Below are 19,290 nucleotides of genomic sequence, written 5' to 3' on the forward strand. Positions count from 1 at the left end.
ACTTACTGCGTTCGCAGTTCATTGAAATCCGAAGGATAGAAATACAAAGTCTAATAAAAGTATTCAGAAAGAAAGAGAATAAAGGTGCGCGTACATTGGGACGAGCTGAGCGGCGACAAGATGCGTTATGATTGTGTATGTCGCCAGTCGTGTCTACAGCGCAGCATGTGTTATTATAATATTATTACCTTAGATCATTGTTACAGAGTGTGTTAAGAAACTAATTTAAATCGTTTCACACACACGTATCTATTCTCAAACGAAGCAAAACTCGTATTATGGCGATTTAAACTAATAAACATACACATTTCGATATTATGTTATATTTCGATACTTTAATCATGTTCATGTTTTTTTTTTTTGTAAATATCCGTAAGTACATAATTTTTAATGGCCAAACTCTAGAAGAACAGTGAAAGGTTGTATCATGGGTAGTCATCGTCATCAGTCCATATTTATACACCTAATAAAACACTCTATGACTATTTATAAACTAAATCCTTATAGACAGTTACCGCTCGGCTCGCTGCAATGTACGCGCACCAGTATATAGCATAGAGCATCGACATAATATAGATTAGTTCACATTCTTACATTGAGATTCAATATATTACATTTGATTGCAAAGTCGCTTAATATAGTCACACGTAAACTAGCAGTTTAAAATATGATAGTCGTATTGCCGAAGGATTTATATTATTATCAGTTACGGATTGCGAACTCTTAAAATATCATACATGTTACTTAGAACTATTGGAAACGATAGCTTGTGAAAATTACAATTAAATAAACGATTGTATGTAACCAGGAATGACATTCGTAGTTTTATATCGATTCCATAAACAAAGAGTTGGCAACCCTAACATTAAAACATAGGTATATTAATAATAATCTGTTTATAATTTGATTAAGATGTTTAACATTAAATAAACAGTACTTAAGGTCCAGTACTAAATCATACCTTATCTTAAACAAATCACTTATCATATTGAACATCATTATTTTGGTCTGCGCAACTTATATGTATCTACTAGGATGTTACAGCCTTACCAAGCCGTATTTTACATGTAGTATATAAACATACATTAATATTATTACTATTTTTATTATTGCTATTGCCTTCGAACAATAAAGCTGTACATATAAAATAAATATAACTTAGATATGATAGCAATTTCAAGTTTACAAGCTACTTACTGTATTTCTTCATTATTATTATTTAATATTCAATTCTATTCTTGCGTGTATTAGGCCGAAGTTTTTATACACGTGAATTTATAAGAAGCTAAGCACATCCTAGTAATGGCAGAATTATCTAACTAAGCATTTGGAAGCACATGCTTGTTTTGCTAGAACCTGAAGTACTTGGAAAATTAATTCATGAATGAAATCATATATTCAACTCATATATGACGTGGATAATGTGATACCATCGTCCATCATACTTAGAGATATTATTCTTTTCGGATGGATGGGAGTGTAATTTTTTTCATAGCTATTACGAAGATTTGTGTACTTAGGTTAATGTATACGAATGAGAAGATTTATTATAGTGTTCTGTATTTGACGTACCTAAATAATGTACACGTAAAAACTGTTTAAATTTGGATGGAGATGGAGGTGGGGGAGGTATGCACATAATGTATAGTCACAGTACCTCAGGTTTTAGAATATAACTCCTTTTATTAAATAAATAATATACGAATTTCTACTGCGTTCTAGAAAAGGAACTCATGGATGGTGATGTAATCGTAATGAGAGGCGATCGATTGTTATTAGGTAGGTGTATAATTATTTATGTTTGCAATTTTTTTATAATTTCTTTATAAATGTCGCATAATCTATCTTATCACAAAAATAAGGTGCAGATTAAAAAATTACAAAGGTACACTGCATCGTAACGCTGATAAAAATGTGGATAGGTAAATATTTTTCTTTGTTAAATGTCGAATATTCTTTACAAATAAGAAGACTGTATAATCTGTGAGAAAACTGTGTATTCGAAACGTTAACAACTAGAGCCGGAAAGTGCAATATACTTTCAGAAATATTTAATCTGTTAAAATATAAAAGGTATAAGTATAGAATAATTTCGAATGAAGTATGAAAGATAAGCTCCGATTTCATTCCGGCTCCATACGATATATAGAAAATTTTGCTGGTAGACAAATATATTTAAATCACCCTGTCACCAGAATATGTGCGCTTAAATATTAAAAACAATTTATAAATAGGATAGAACTATGTGAAAATAAACATGGGAAGTATGAGATGAGGTGGTTATATACACAACGCTGTTACAAGCCACCTGTAAATCTAAATAAAGCTCATGTTTTTCCTTAACGTCTATGTAGGTGGCTACATTTCTCAATGTTAACGAAATAGTTTCACTTGTTATCTCTATAATATAAATGTCCATGCGTTTTCGTTTTAAACTTCTGATGGCGTATAATAATAATAAATATACAATTATCAAAGAGAGGTGGAAATTCTATAGCTTCGAATACGTTTTTTAATTCCTCAGGCAAATCACTGTTGTTTTTAAATATTCGTAACAAATTATAAGTCAAGAAATAATATTGTCAGTGCAATCAATAATAAGTTCCTTGGTAATACGAACGTTGTTTTATATTATGCGTATTATGTTTTCAAAGAAGCGGAACTTCAAATCCTATGCGAAAAATAATTTAAGTAATTGACAATTCTTAGATTTAAATAATACAAAATAACTATACATTTTTCATCTGATTACAAATTTATAATTGACAAAACTAATCAAAAAATTTCATTTTATAATAAGATTTTTTTTCGCCTCTACAACTCCGAAGCCAGAGTCCATAAAAGTACGTTCTAGTTAAAACCTGCAGATATACAATTGATTTCACTACGAAAGGTGCAAATATTTCTAAAATATATTATATAGTATATTTATAAACAGTACTTCACTATGTGTGCCATATACAATGCACGAGTAACACATAATTTATTTATCGTATTCCCTTACACATAAAAACGTAACTGTCAAACAGTATCACTATAAGTACACCGAATTTCTTGTATTTGCTAACTATATTATAATATAAATATTATTTTGGTGTTATTACGTAGTTCAAGCGCCAAGGTTTATTTTCGTAGTTTCGCGAATATAAGTAGGTAGAGCATCCTTAACATAAGTTTGAAGCATAAGTATTATTTTAAACAGTAAGTACTTAGATGATTTCTAAAATTTATTTTAAAATAATATACTTATTTACTGTTAATATAATATGACTGTAAGTGATAGCAATATTGTAAATTCATTAATTTGTATATATTTAAAATATTATATATTTAGAATTTATTAAAACTTTAAGTAATATTTTCTCGGCGGTTGAACTACTTGGTTTCGATTGGATAATTATATAATTAAAATAAAATCAACGCTCATACGCCATAACACTTTATACATCAGTTAACAATCATTATTGTCAGTTATAAATCTATTTTTATGAATTTTATATTTAAATATAAATTCGCATCTAGTAGTTAGGCAGTTTTAAAATAATTATGTTTATATTATACATTCAATATCTATTTAGTTACATATAGCAATAAGGTGCATTTCCCTGAGTCTTGTATAATTTGGTACGCTTTGTTGTAACTTGTAGAGCTTTAAAGTTGGGTAATTTCAAAGAAATTGCATCTTATTGGTCAATGTTTCTACTAGTATGCTTAAAGACGGATGGAACTAGCACATTCAGTAAAATAACTACGGAGTTTAAACGCTTATGACACGAACCCTACCGTAAAATAACAAAATTTACCAAAGTTGTTCATACACTTGTTGCACAACGTAAATGAATATATCGATGAACATGACCACCTATCGATACAAAACGTGCAAATGACACCTCACGTTATCACATAATTACGTAAGAACAGTTCGTAGAAAAGTACAAGTGACGGAATCGAATCTGGTAACACTACGCCAAAATGTGTGACGTCTTTTGTCGATTTCTTGTTCTTTAAAATGAGTAATTCTTGCTGCATTTGGCCTTTGTAGTTCTGTAGATAAGTAGCGTAACACATTGGAAGAGCAAAGCTGTCATGAGCATTAACAAAAATATTACAACTGTGCGATACTGTATACAAAAAATTTTATAGTCAAGTTTTGCGCGCAAACGACAATTAATACAAAATAAAGGCAAGCCGTATCAAGCAAACATTCTGGCACACATTCTGGCATAGTCCCGTGTCACTGTACAGTTTATTGCTTGGTTACGAGCGCAGTTGCGAAGGGCTGAGCACGATCTCGCCGTCGGGTCCCGCGAAGGACACGTTGCGCGGCGGCGGCCGCTTGCCCGCGCTGCTCAGAGCGGACACCGACGGGCGTGGGGGGTTCGCCTGTAACAGTTATGACTTATGAGTTTTTATGAATTGTAATTAATAGTAAACTAAGGAAAGTGTGAAAACAATATGAATTGGAATGCAACCCATCAAAGGAAATTCTCTGACAAGCTGCAATGCAATCTCTATTGTTTTCCCCTAACAGTAGCAAATATGTTTCACCCTAACGATAGGTACTGCTGAACGATGCTTCACCCAATAGCCAATAGGTAGTTACTTTGTTTCAGAAAAATACATTGGAAAGGTCCAATATAAATACGAAAGTAGTGAGTTTGCAAATATAGGTATCATTATATGCTGTCTATTAAAAATCTAATCCAACGGAGTTATTATACACAGGCAGTATTTATGTATACCTGCATATACACGGAGCTAATTATGTGCACCTGCATGACTCCATAGTAGTTATTATAAAACTGTAGGTTGCTGGGTGTTAGTAAATTTATCGCACGAAGGTAGAAACAATTTTGCATGACTTCAGGAATCTTACAATTAGATGATATAATCATAATTTACTATGTTTAAAAACTTGCTGCACGATAATAATTACGATTCTGTAAGATTAGGAATCTTAAAATTATTAATTTGTTTTTTGTTAAATTAGAGATTGTTATATTCATTATCGTTCAGGATAATCAAGAAATACTGTGTTTGTTAACCTGTTGCATGATAGCATGTAAATTGAATTAAAGAGATTAATATCAAATGATGCGTTTATGTCAAACTAATGCGCAGGCTGGTAACATAATGCGTGGCAATGCACATAACTCAAAGATAATGCGTTTCTCAAACAAATAATCATGTTTTCTCTGACCTATTTTCTTTAGGGACAAGTAGGTAATCAGCTTTCTGTATCCCACCAGACCCTTTTTTCTTCATTTCCACTCAGTTCTACGCTCATCATGCATAGCATTCGTATATTTCACGTCGATTTCTCGTGGATGTGTGTGCGAGCTAGCCCACGTAAATAAACGTCGATGATATCAAATCCGCTGCACTAGCACAGTCTGCGGCTGCGATTGCGATTAAATCTGATGCACAAGAGCAGTTTTGAGTCAAGGGTATAAACATACAGCTCCATATACAAACCGCCTCCTTGGTACAGTGGTTGACGCGTGAGCGTAGCACCGAGGGGTCCTGGGTTCGATTCCCGGTGGAGACGAAGAAAAAAAAATGTCTCGGTCTGGCAGGACACAGAAGGCTGATCACCTACTTATCCCTAAAGAAAATCGATCAGTGAAATCCCCTTACCCCACTAGGGGACATGGGACTTCACTTCCATATACAAACCTGCTGCACTAGCACAGTCTGCGGCTGCGGCTGCGGCGGGGGTGGCGGGGGTTGCGGCGGGGGCGGGGGCTGGTGCGTGCGGTACCGCCGGAGCCGCTCGTCCTCCTCGCCGCTGGACAGGCTGGACACGTCGCACGAGGACGCGTCGAGGCGGCGCGCGGGCGAGCACTGCGCGGGGCCGGCGCGCGCGCCGCACCCCGCCAGCGGCATCTCCTCGCCCTCCGCGCCGCCTGACAGTCTGCAATAGAAACATAGAAATATATAAATTAATTGAGATTTAAAACAACAACACCCCACATAAATGATCAACAAAGAATACAAATAAAAAACGGAATACTGCTGCGCGACTTGTTAGTTGCTGACAAAACACATTCATACAATTAAATATTATGCCTACTAAAAGTACCTACGAATTTATAAAACAAAGCTTTCCGCAGCCTGTGTGTCTGCGAAAATGTATACTTAGATCTATATTATTTCGCAACACATTTTGATGGGTTTTTATTAAATAGATAGAGTGGTTCTTCAGGAAGGTTCAAGTATATAATTTGTTAACGCGGAAACCTTGTTAGATATAATATAATGATGTTTAGTGCCACTTTCACTATAGAAATTTTGCTTTTACGTCAGTGAAAATGATAGATAACGTACTTCTCTAGTACGCAGATAAGTTGAAATGTTGAAATATTTTGAATATTACTTAGTTATCTCAAAGTTTTTTTGAATACAGCTCTGAAAGTTAAGACTCTCTAAAAATTACATAACTAGCTTAGTTATAGTAGACATACAAAAGTGACCAACCTTCTGTTCTCTTTGTGGTTGGTCCGTCGTTTGCAGCACGGCTTGGCGCAGATGCAGAACATTATGCGCAGCAAACAGCACGCCAGCCCAGCGACTATGAGCGACGGGCCCACGAGCCGCAAGGCTGGCGTCTTGAAACCCTGGGAAGGCTGCTCTTAATCAAATATGTCTCTAGGTTTTGCTGATACTTCAAACAAGATGCTCAGTGCATTGTGATTGATCTTTGACTAGTTTAATCGAATTTGTGTTCAAGATTTTTTATTTGTGAAAAATCAAATAAATCAATTACAAGCTATTACTGTTGTAGCGGAAAAACACTTCATTCCAATAAACCATGCTGAAAATAAAGCTTTCAATTATTAGAAATAGATGTAGGGGAGACCGGGTACAAAAGTAACGGTGGGTCGAAAGTAACAAATGCTCTCTAGATTTATCCAATGGGCGAACACCGCTTAGCCTCTGTCAGGCGATAGCCGAAAGCGCCCCCCTTAATTGTATTCATTCGCCGCGTGCACCACGCGCTGTTAGGCTGTGTGACAGGACGCAACTTGTTTTCACGAATCAAAAGTAAGATTTTCGACATTTTTTTATTAAACGTTTACGTAGTCTTAAAAGGATGACAGAAATCTGAATGTTTGCATATCCATTCTTGATTAGAGTAATTGTACATTGCTCATAATCATTTTTATGTAGCACGTTCCGTTTAAAAGTTTTGTTGCACGTCTTGGCAAAAATATAGACGGGTACAAAAGTAACATAGCCCTATGGGTACAAAAGTAACATGTTATTTTTGTCTCATTATGATTATGTATATTTTTATGTACATCTTTACTTCAACAAAATGCCGCGACAACGCATTAGAACTACTGAGAGAAAGATATTGCAACAATTAGAGGCCTTGAAAAAATATAATATTTGCCATGTAACATTTATAAAAAAAATAAAAGCCGGTAATACTAGTGCAGCTACCTTGCGTCGATCGAGATTTACTAATAACAAGTAAAGTAATCTACGCGACTATTTAATCGAGTGCTCTGCAGTTTATTTTCGGTTATCTCGATCAACGAGCATAATGTGAATAATTTTTTTGATAACCTTGCTGAGGTATTGGAAAAAGTACCAATTTGAGCCAAAAGATATTTGGAATATGGACGAGACAGGGGTGACCACTATCCAAAAACCTAACAAAATTGTAGATTAAAAAGGGATTAAACAAGAAGGTGCCATAACCTAAGCAGAGCCTGGAAAATTAGTAACTGTTGCTGTTGCCATTAATGATCTAGGAGAACACATCCCGCTTTTTTCGTATTGCCGAGGGTCCTGTTGGTTGTGCTGGAGCTGGGAATGCTAGTGGATGGATGCAGGATGTAGAATTTTTAATTATAAAAGAATGAATCCCTTAATTAATCTCATTACATGAACTAAGAATATTTTTTATCGATTTGTTTTATATTATATTTGTAAGTATTATATTTAAAATACAAAAGTTGATATGTGTTATTAATACAAAGTCTTTAAACAAATAATTTGTTGATTTACCATCATAATATTTTATTAATTACCAACCCCTTTATCTTGTTACTTTCGACCCACGACGTGTTACTTTCGACCTGCTTACGGGGTCAAAAGTAACAACTGACGATTTTTTTTTAAATTTCGTTTATTAATATAAAACACTACATAATGTAATAAATTGAGTCGCTAGTGTAAAGAATATAAACTAAATTTATATATGGTTATATTAATTTAATGATAACAGTAACACCCAGTGAGTAATCAAGGCAAAAGTACAAAGTGTTACTTTTGTACCCGGTCTCCCCTACAGTAATCAAAATACATGCTGAAAAAAAGGTGCATTAGTTTATTAGATAAGTCTACAGTACATAAAAGTAACAAGAAACAAATTTTTCATGAAAAGAGATCTACGACTATTCAATAAATGGATTCCTTTCCCTTAACAAATATGAATTCTGAACCCCAGTATACAAACATTTGATAATCAACAGTGCTAGTGCAATTGCCTCCCACGTTACAACTAATCCCCAAGTTTAAAAACGTTTGATAGTAAAAGTGCCAGTGCAAGTGCCTCCAAGAGACGCAACTCACCTTGTCTCCAGTCCCCACGAAGTATACCACCAGACCGACGGCCAGAGTCGCCAAGCCTGCATACAGAAGCCGGGCCACCCCCCACGGTTCGCCGTTCGCCTCGTCCCCGTCCGATTCCGAAGACGACCCGTATGACGCGTCGCGCACCTTTAAGTTGAAATAATTCTATAACACAAACACCACTTAATAAAATAGTCACTAAGCTGTTAAGCTTTAAGAATATAAGTTATAAATTAATATTACATACCTTTCGAATCTGCAAGCACGAATATACGCAAATGTCATCGATAAATTCTTATTACACGTAAAGTAGATCATACCTTACCTCAGGATCATGCTCATTAATATATTATTATAACTGCCATTAAAGAAAACCTTTCTTTTCATTTTCAAAATGCATTTTTTTAACATTTTGAGTTTATACTCTAGCTCTTAGTATTGAATGAATGAATGAATGAAAATACTTTATTTGCACCAAAAGCAAGGAAAACAATACGAAAAAACACATACAAACAAACACGTACAAAAAGGCGGCCTTATCGCTAAAGCAGCGATCTCTTCCAGGCAACCTTTAGTCGAGGATCATGAGAATTACGTTTTATGATGAGGTTGATGGTGCAGAACACAAAAAACATTAAATAAATAAGTATAAGACTAAACATAGTATACATATACATACATACGGATATTATAAAGATAAAAAGTAAATATTTAGTTGCTTTTTAAACTCATTCAATGACCCGCCCTTCTGATCTTATCGGGCAAACTGTTCCACAGCCTGATAGCACGGACCGTAAAGGAACAGTCATAGAAATTAGATCTATGAATAGGAACATGTAGTAGGAGTTTATTACAGGATCGCGGGGAACGGGTGGTGGAGTTTAGGAACTGGAAATTACTTTTAAGATAGGAAGGCGTATTTGGACAGAAAAGGATGCAGTACAATAGGTTTAGGATATGAGCATTCCGGCGGAGTCTGATAGGGAGCCACTTGAGCCTTGTGCGGTATTCACTAATGTGATCATATTTGCGCAGACCAAAAACAAATCTCACACAGAAGTTCTGGAGACGCTCAAGACTATCAAGTTGGAATTCAAGGAGGTCAGGATAGGAAACATCTGCATAATCAAAGAGGGATAGGAGAAGGGACTGAGCAAGAACAATTTTAGTGGGAATAGGCAGAAAGTTCCTAAGTCGTCTGAGAGAACCAGCTGCTGCAAACACTTTTTTCCTAAGTTCTTTAAGCTGATTTGTCCACGATAATGTTTCATCGATAAAAACACCAAGACTCTTAACAGTGGAACTGTAAGGAATGTCAGTGTTATTTATGCAAACATTAGGTAAAGAGGACCTATCAATTTTAGAAATAAGCGACTGACTTCCAATAATAATTACCTGCGATTTCTTCGGATTAATACATAGACCATGGTCGCGGCTCCAATTACTAATAGTCCGTAAATCATCATTCGTGAGTGCAACTTTCCTACTTAGGTCCTCAAGTGATGAATGGCAATAAATTTGCAAATCGTCCGCGTACATATGGTAGAGACTGGATATACCCGAAGTGATGGAGTTCATAAATAAGGAGAACAGGAGAGGAGAGAGCACACTACCCTGAGGAACGCCAGAAGTAACATCAGACCAGGATGAGTAACACTCGTCCAGTAGAATGCGCTGCCGGCGGCCCTCGAGATAGCTCTATATGTATGTGATAGTATTGTATGTACATTATAACAAGCTTATTGCCCACGTACGATCTGTTTGCAAAAGATAAACGCCAGTGTTAGCCCTCCAAATTAAGTTTTAAGCACATTTAATTAACCTTGAGGGAGCGTTGGACAATAAAATAAGGCAATTTCAGACAGCCTTACTTCTAATACCTATAACCAATCAATATTTAAAATGTAAGATCTAAATAAACCTTAATTAAAGTTACAAATTAACTTTTTACATAATAAATCAACATAATTTATAGCCTAAAACATAATCTCTACGTCTACGACCTACGTCGTAGAGGCCTTTTGCTACATATACACGTAGCTTAAAAATATTAACTACGAGGAATCAACAATTCATAATATTATGGTTGATTTGAGAAAAAATAACTTAGCATTATATTATATAATTACATCAACACACTTAATACAATACAATATCTCAAACCATGCGATTTATCTACGCCAAATTAGCTACGCATGATTGGAAAATGTAACACACATTATTCGACTTTGCCCATATTAACTTATGTCTTTTGTCAAATTATAATTCAACAATTAGATAGAGAGATAAACATCAAATCTGCTCAAATACTTCATATGAACTCATGCGGCTACTACGTCGAACGATTAGCCACGCATGATTACGAAAATTCTCTGAACCCAACTGAAATAGTTGAGGTACTGCATTCTATTTTACATTTCACACATTAATATATATACACACATTAATATACAATATCTCAAACCATGCGGTCTACATTGAACACTCAGGTACATGATACATCCACATAATTGATTTCCGAGCCTATAATCCTGGGAGCTAGTTCAACCAAAGAATCATATAGGGATTAAGTACATAAAATTAGCTCACATTACCTCAAACCATGCGGTCTATCTACGATGAACACAGGTACACAGCAATTCGGATCATTGATTCCTGGGATACTACAACCAAATTAGAAACACATAAAGATAGCACAATACCTCAAACCATGCGGTCTATCTACGTTGTACGCTCAGCTACGCGTGATCGGAAAAGATAACTTTCATTGGGTACCCGGTTGTTCCTGTGCCACTTGGCCCGGGGGTCCCGCCTGGCCCCGGGGTGGTCGCCGAGCACCGAGCAGCGCCGCGCCGCGCCGCCTGCGGCCCCGCCGCCGCCGCCAACGGACAGAGCCGCTGCTTCTTGCCATGCTGCACGCCCGGCGGCGCACTGGAATCACCGACCAAATATGTTATAATAATTATACACTATTTAGAACCAATGAAAAATATGTAAATTCTTATTTAATAATAAACTGTTTTAATTTCGTTCCGTTTCTGGTTTAATCAGTATTGATTCCGAGAATAAACTGTTTATTGAGATAAAAAGCCGAAGAAGTTTCATTCATTTGTTTCTTAGCCTAAAGAGGGATACTTGGTGAAAAAAGTAAATCAATTTTAATTATTATGTATTTCAATTTTCAATGTAGAGGATTTTCATGTATGGTTTCTTTTTTAATAATAATAGTTATAAAAATAATCGTTATATTAAGTTAGATGAAAGAAGTTGTAGTATCATTTTTTTTGCTGATATCAGCGCCGCGACTCTTAGTAGCATAATTTGAAGAGTAGAGTAGAGCTTGAACTTATTCAATGCAAAAAACACTTCAAACTACAAAATATTATTATCTTGTGTTTCTTTTTAGTTTTCTCGTAATGCAATGATGCTGAATAAAATATATTCTACATTATATATTTTATCCCCGATCGTACTATTATAATATTATGGAGTAGCTTAGACGTTAAAACTATTGTGGGACTTATCTATTCTAGGAACTATTACTCAAGGGAATTAGTATAGGTACCTACGGCAAGTTCCATCGGAAAATTAAACACATTATTTTTATAATATCTTTTCATTTCTTATGTCTAGCTATAATTCTCCGTACTACATAGTTTCGTGACAGGCTAGTGGAAATAAAAACAGAAACCACGATTCAGGTTTATGTAGTGTGGTTGTTATAGGAATGCACACTAAGCTTCTGCAATTAGCATAAAAACGTTTAGTATTCTGGATTTGAGTGTACATTTTTTGCTAAAAAATATTTTTTCATTTCATTTGCCATTCGTTTCTCACTAAAAAATTCGCCGTCGCTAAAACTCAAAAATTGCATGATGGATCGGAAAAAACAAACATATGGTTAAAAAAATATTAAATTGGAATTTTACTATTTTTTAAATCATACTTTATTTTGAAAACTGTTTAAAAACATTAATAATCGAGGTTAACTGGAACCAAATACAGAAATACCATAATACTTCGAGTTAGTAACAGAATACATTGTTTATACTAGTCACGATTTCGATAAATGAGAATATATAGGCGAAACACGGGTAGCTGTAGCCTGTTTATTGGAGGCTTGGCCATATTTCATGTAAGAACTGATCGCGGTTGTAATAAAAGTGGCCCGCTTAGAGAGATTTAGCGTTGTAAAGCATGTTTGGTGGTGAGCGACGCGAGCTCCGAATTATTTTGTTTTTAATTATAGGTATAACTTTGCTATTCGAATAGCGTTTGTAATGCTACTTCAAAGTCGTTGGTCAAAAGTAAAAATAGGATAGATGATTAACGTAAATGTTTCCAATCATCTCATAAATTTACTCAAGTCTATTTCTGAAAACCAAATTATCTTTATAACGTTATAACGTTATACCGTTTACCTTTATAACGTTGTAACGTTATAACGTAAGTGTCCACACGTTTCAACAACATTATTATAAAATTCCAAAAATGTTTGCTTACTAAAGTGTAGCTTGATGAATTCAAATATTTTCCTAGCTCTATAACTCAGATCTCGGCATATTTTTGATTGAAAAGCTTAAAACGCGAATATTAATTCGTATCCGCTTCTCGCTCCGCCCATACTATAAACTAACCATAACCATAGTCTGAAAGAGATAAGTGATGTATTTGTTTTGTTTTTACAACTGCCAGAACTTTATGCCTTGGTTTATTGCAATGGAATAACTGGCGATAACATTTTGATGATGATGTGATAAGATCTTTTGAGATGGGATTTGGAAATTTTAAAAACTACATACTTACATATTAATAGAGCCAGAACTTTTTTAAAGTACTTAAACTTTTTGCACTGCTACACACATTGGCTGATTACCTCTATAGTGCTGTTCTTGACCTTTTATATATTATTTAAAATTATATCTCTAAACTGAAATGATATAATTATTATTCTGATCGTGGCATTCAAAGTAGATTGATTGTGGCAATATCAACTCCTTTGTAATTATGCATGATTTATTGTTTAAAAGCCCCATTTACTTGCGCTGGGCGAGTCGTATATATTATAATAGGTTTATGGCTACACGCCACTTCACTTGTCTAATGATACTCAATTTATGTGGTGAAATATAAAAGTGTAGAGGTTATTCAACTCTTGGGCTAAAATTTAAAATAGTAGATAGCAATTAGCATGACCGAACTTTAGGCATAATAATATTAACGGGTGTTTTGTGACTAAATTTGTGTTGATAGAGCTTTTTAATTAATATAAATAGTAAAATTATGTTATGCAGATGCAAAAGTCTTTTTGAATAAATAAAATATGGTTGAGTGTGATATTTTCAGGAAAATTTTCACACACAGCTCGATCCCATACTAATCTAACTACTTTTTACTTGTGTTATGGAAATCTAATGGCTAATAAACATACATATATAATTTTAAATAAATGCTTATATAGATAATTAACACCCAGATGCAGAGCAAACATCGATGTACATCACACAAATATTTGCTCTGGGTGGGAATCGAAGCCACGACTGGTTTGGATGTCACTACTAACTAAGCCAACCAGTCAGTCATTAATTTTCTATTGATCTCTTCTTATATGATTAAAAAAAAACATTTAAATTAATTGTAACAAATAGAGCTTAATGATTCCGAATACTCAATAGTATAGATCCTCATCAATCAAACGAAACAATACACACTTGCTTACCTACAGTGTTATATTTTAAAGGAAACTAAAGTTTGTGAACCTCCGTACCAGTTGTTTACCGTACTGATTGGAGATAACAGCTAACTACGAACTAACATGAGCTATGTACTGAGAAGCTCTCGATAGCGTATTATTACTTTGTATTGTTTTAATTGCAATTGAAATTGAGACTCTTATCTGTAAACCCCATTCGTAGTATCCTTCATTGTTTTGTACAATAAAGTGTTATAAATAAATAAAAAATACTATAATATTATAATAAATAAAAAATAATTTGGAAAATCCAAAAGTGCACGCCTCATATTTTTTTTTAAATAATTATTTATTAATTATTATTTTTGTTTATTTAAGTAATTATAACAATTAAACCACATCGAATCAGACCCTGAAAAATGAAAGGGTTCTATTCCTGAGCATACTCAAGCGTAAGAGAAAAAAAAAGACTCGATTAGTAAAGTATTTCGGTCGCTATCGTGTTAACAAGAAAAAGGATCCGCACATACAGACACACGGACGTCCAAGACAGAACTTTTTTAAACTGTTTTTTAACTAGTTTAAATAACAAAAATGACATCAAAAATATCATGAATGTTAAAAATAGTGTTTTTTCTTAATATGTGTGTGTATGTAGGTATTATCTTACAAGTGCAATGTATGATACATAAAGACATTTTAAGTTTGAAAAATCAGATGTTTTGCGCGAAGTGACAGTAGTACCCACCTCAACGCTTCGCTTATGAGGCGTGCAATAATATAATAAACAAAAATACTATAATATTATAGGTCACAAGAAAGTTTCTCTCTCGTATGGAGAGAGAGAGGGGTATGCTCTGATTGACTATCTACGTATAGAGGTAGATTATAGTCTGGATAAGCAAATAGGCTTCTTTTAACAGGGAACCAGACTAGAGAGTAGAGACCCCGCGAACACCAGCCAGTGAAATAAATAATAATACTATAACAGTATGCCTTTTTCAATATATTATAGGTATTTTGTTTTATATTTGAAGTACCTATATGTGAAAATTTATTGAAACGTAAGGCAAATAAAATTATTTTTTATTTCCTAAAGTAGTTACCTAAGTATTGATCTTTAGTTCAAAACAAAGTTATAAAATTGAGTTATTTACTTAATAAGTAGGTTCATCGGTCATAAAGCAATAAACATACAACAAAGAAACTAAAATAATTTTATTTTATAACCTACACCACACTAAACTGATGCCACGCGAAAGCAATAGTCGAGTGGGGCATGGTACATAATATAGAGGGTGTCCCACTGTTGGTATACGAAGCTCAAAGGAGGTTATAATTTTGCTTATATGCTGACTACGTAAAAAATACTTATAAAATTCCAGACGCAGTTTTTTTTTAAATAGATGAATTCTTTAAACTCTATGTGTACACCCATAACAATGTAGCCCGCCCCGCTTCATAATTTTTTTTATAAATCTTTTGTTGTTGTATTTTTACGTGATCAGTGTATGCAAAACTACAAGTCCCTTCGCGCTTAGTATACCTATAGTGGGACATGTATATTGACTGATTTATTTATATTTATATACGGTTATTATATATATTTGGACTAGCTTTACGCCCGTGGCTTCGCCCGCGTTTTCAAAGAAAAACCCGTTCCCGTAGGATTTCCGGGATAAAACCTATCCTATGTCCTTTCTCGGGCATCAAAATATCTCTATACCAAATTTCATGCAAATTGGTTCAGTAGTTAAGGCGTGATTTAGTAACAGACAGACAGACAGAGTTACTTTCGCATTTATAATATTAGTATGGATTACTGCGTTATTTATTCAACTACTTTAGTTGTCATTGGAATTTCTCATGGGAACGAAATGTTACCTATGGACATAGTATGCTGTATGTGAATCTAAGTTTTTTTATAGACCTACCCATGAAATTAATATTTCTCTATTTTGCGAAATATGTATTTTTATTAATTATTATGCATTTTTGAATCGTTCAAAATACGTGATAAAAGCTCTACTATCCTTTTAACGGTTATTCATGAATGCTTATTCACTAATAATTACTTCAAAATTACTTCTAATTGCTATTTAAAAGTTAGGAATCGCAATTAAAACTGTTGATTACTTGCCCATTATGTGCATTGACGTATTTATTTAGGTCAAGGAATCGTGCTCTAAACAACAAGTAAAAATATGCAATTATAAAATACCTAGATATAAACAAAAACAAATCAAACATAAATCAAAAGAAAATGTTTTTTCATATTTTATAGGTTTGGTCCATCATAATATACCTATCTCTATTTTTTCTGTTCAATCTAAAAACGTAGATACTAGATGGATTTCGACAAAATTTGATTGGCAGGTTTTCTAAATATTATATTTCAAGCGCGTCCATAAATAAATGCTGATCTTATTGTTTACTAGCGGTCCGCCCCGGCTTCGCCCGTGGTACATGTTTACGTTTTCTCTACATAAGAACCATCCTCGTACTTCAAGGAATATAATAAAAAAAGAATTATCGAAATCGGTTCAGCCGTTCTCGAGTTATGCACTTACCAACACATTTTGCGATTCATTTTTATATATAAGAAGATGAATAATTATCGCCTGCAGAACATCCTTATTTAACGCAAACAAAATCGTGGGCGTAAGCTTGTCTACAATAAGTCTTAAACGATCTTTCGCTCTAGGGCATTAATATCATATCTTTTCATATTAAATATAACGAGGAGTTACTAAATTAAAAACTTCCAAGCGCCTGAAACCTGAGCTTTAACGAAACAAACCAAGGAATTGGGTCGAAAGGTCCTTTCGAAATAAAGTTATAACTTCGCAAAGGCGAACGCTATTTGAACTGGTACCTAGAAGTTTCTTTGAGGTTGCATTGCTATTTTAAAGTTGGTGCCGAGCAATAATTATTCATATTTTAATTATATTTGACCCGACCCTGTTTGTTGTGAGAAACCCGGCTTTCTAATTTTATAGGAAAATATTCGAAATTTATTACCACCTTTTTAATGTTTAATGCATGTTTAGCAATCAAATGCTTGATACGATTAATCCAATTTTTTATAATAATAATAGTTTATTATACAAAAATACAAAATATACGATACATTGATCCCCTAATTAGTAGGTCTAATTTTATGTCTCTCTATAATTACTCATCGTATGATTGAATATTAATTCACCCGTCACAAACATAAATGAATAAAAAAAACAAACCTATGTATCGATGGCACCATCACATATTTTTAGAAGGCCCTTTCTTCACATCTTCTTTTTAAAAGTTCAATTATTGTAATTAACTATTTACTTCACACCTTAGCTTCACAAAGTCATTGAGACCATGTCAATTTCTTTTTGGCAAGAATTTTCAAGTTTTTAAGATGATCTTAAGCACGTATTTGAACATCCTTATAACTTGAATGTCAGAAATCGTGCTTGATGGACCGGGAGCTGCCACTTTATAAAATTTACAAGATAAGCAGTCTAACAGTCAGTTTCTGAATTGAGAATTATCGATTAAACGTATAAGCAACAATTAAGTATGATTTGGTTCGTTCTTAAGGTCAAATACTCAATTCATAAACCGGCCATAAGTTGTCGGGAGAAAAGAATGTACACATTTTTCAATAGTTATTAATGTGTGAAATAAATCTACCAAATTCATTTTTATTGAAACCTTCACTAAAACGTGAGTGGTCCCTGTTTGGTAAAAATCTTTTTTTTTTCAGTAGAGATTAGTTACTGGTAAAATAGTAGAGTCAGTAGAGTTTATTTCAATTTATCCATATTATATGGATACCAACTGCAATCTACATATACAATATACATACTAATGAGGAATCAAGACAAAGCTCTATAATTTTTCCCCTTTCAAAACTATTCCCTTATATGAATTTTGGCAGATCCAAGGTCGTTTATTATGGAATCTAGAATCTTATTCTGCAAAAGCAGTAAACCACTGCAAATCCGTTTACACTGTAAATATTTCGCAATTAAAATTTTTGAAGTTTGCGTGGCTTCCGAAAGTTTCTAGAGAGTGGTCGTTTACTCGCTTTTTGAGATTAATAGTTGTGTGGGTGTTTAAATGAGTCATTTAATGTAACTCTTTTCTATAAAAATGAATGTATATTTAGCATATTGATCCAGCTATTAACAAGTATTAACTTTATAGGGATACGAAATAATGGTATTCAATACAGTTGCAGTTAAAAATTGATAAAAAAAATACTCTTAGGGCAAAATAATTTAATCCAATATCCTTTTCTCTATTAATGAACATAAAAACAATTGAGAATCTCATGTGTTGACCAAAATAAAATTTGCATTTAGAAACATTTAAGACTGTTTCATAAGATCAGCAATAATGTTAAATAGATCTCCAGAGACTACCCAAGATCTCTTTACTCTTATTTGAATACGCGATAAAAACAAGAAACGTTGAATCTAATGCTATAAAATATTCAGAAGATGTAAGTTCCTATATTCTCGCCTTAAACTTCAACAGCAGCTGCTTTTCTTACACGGAAATGATTGCATTAATAAACAATGACTATTTGAATGGACTTTTTAACATTTGGGACTTTCTCTCAAAAGCGATTAAAATTTTTTATAACCGCAATAAAAAGGGTTAAATTTTGAGACCTTTTGTGCTTTAAAAGATTAAAGCTGAACTTTAAATTTATATTTTACTCAATGAAGGTAAAGAGACAAAGAAAAGGTAGAAAAATTGTTAAGTTATCTAAAATTTATGCACAAAAAACCTGTGATATAAGGTGCAATTAATATGCACAAAAACACACGAAACTATCAAGTACCTAAATGCTTACTTAATTAAATGATCAAAAGTAATGAAAAACTGATACAAACAGAAACATAATTCCATGTATATGTATGTCTATATGGCGGTTTTAATTAATGCATTGGACATTCAAAGGCACTGTATGGTAAAACTATTCCCATGTCACCACTGACCCAAAGCATCAGGTGAGTTGC

General features: G+C 33.7%; 1 protein-coding gene across 1 annotated transcript in view; it reads right to left on the minus strand.

Moving 5' to 3' along the window:
- Window positions 1-216: 216 nt before the first annotated feature.
- Window positions 217-19,290, minus strand: part of LOC149486701 (uncharacterized) — a 30,923-nt gene continuing 11,849 nt past the window's right edge. Inside the window, exons 2-6 of the mRNA XM_089698366.1 lie at window positions 11,359-11,514; window positions 8,584-8,730; window positions 6,478-6,617; window positions 5,677-5,914; window positions 217-4,383 (exon numbers count right to left, since the gene is read on the minus strand). Of these exons, the coding sequence (XP_089554492.1) occupies window positions 4,258-4,383; window positions 5,677-5,914; window positions 6,478-6,617; window positions 8,584-8,730; window positions 11,359-11,514 (807 nt within the window). The 3' untranslated portion in view covers window positions 217-4,257. The remainder of the gene's footprint in view (window positions 4,384-5,676; window positions 5,915-6,477; window positions 6,618-8,583; window positions 8,731-11,358; window positions 11,515-19,290) is intronic.

The sequence above is a fragment of the Colias philodice genome, chromosome 8 (genome assembly GCF_061535455.1).
Source record: "Colias philodice isolate Cphi_HAF_F1 chromosome 8, ilColPhil1 Martin Lab GWU primary, whole genome shotgun sequence".
In the NCBI taxonomy this organism is placed as follows: Eukaryota; Metazoa; Arthropoda; class Insecta; order Lepidoptera; family Pieridae; genus Colias; species Colias philodice.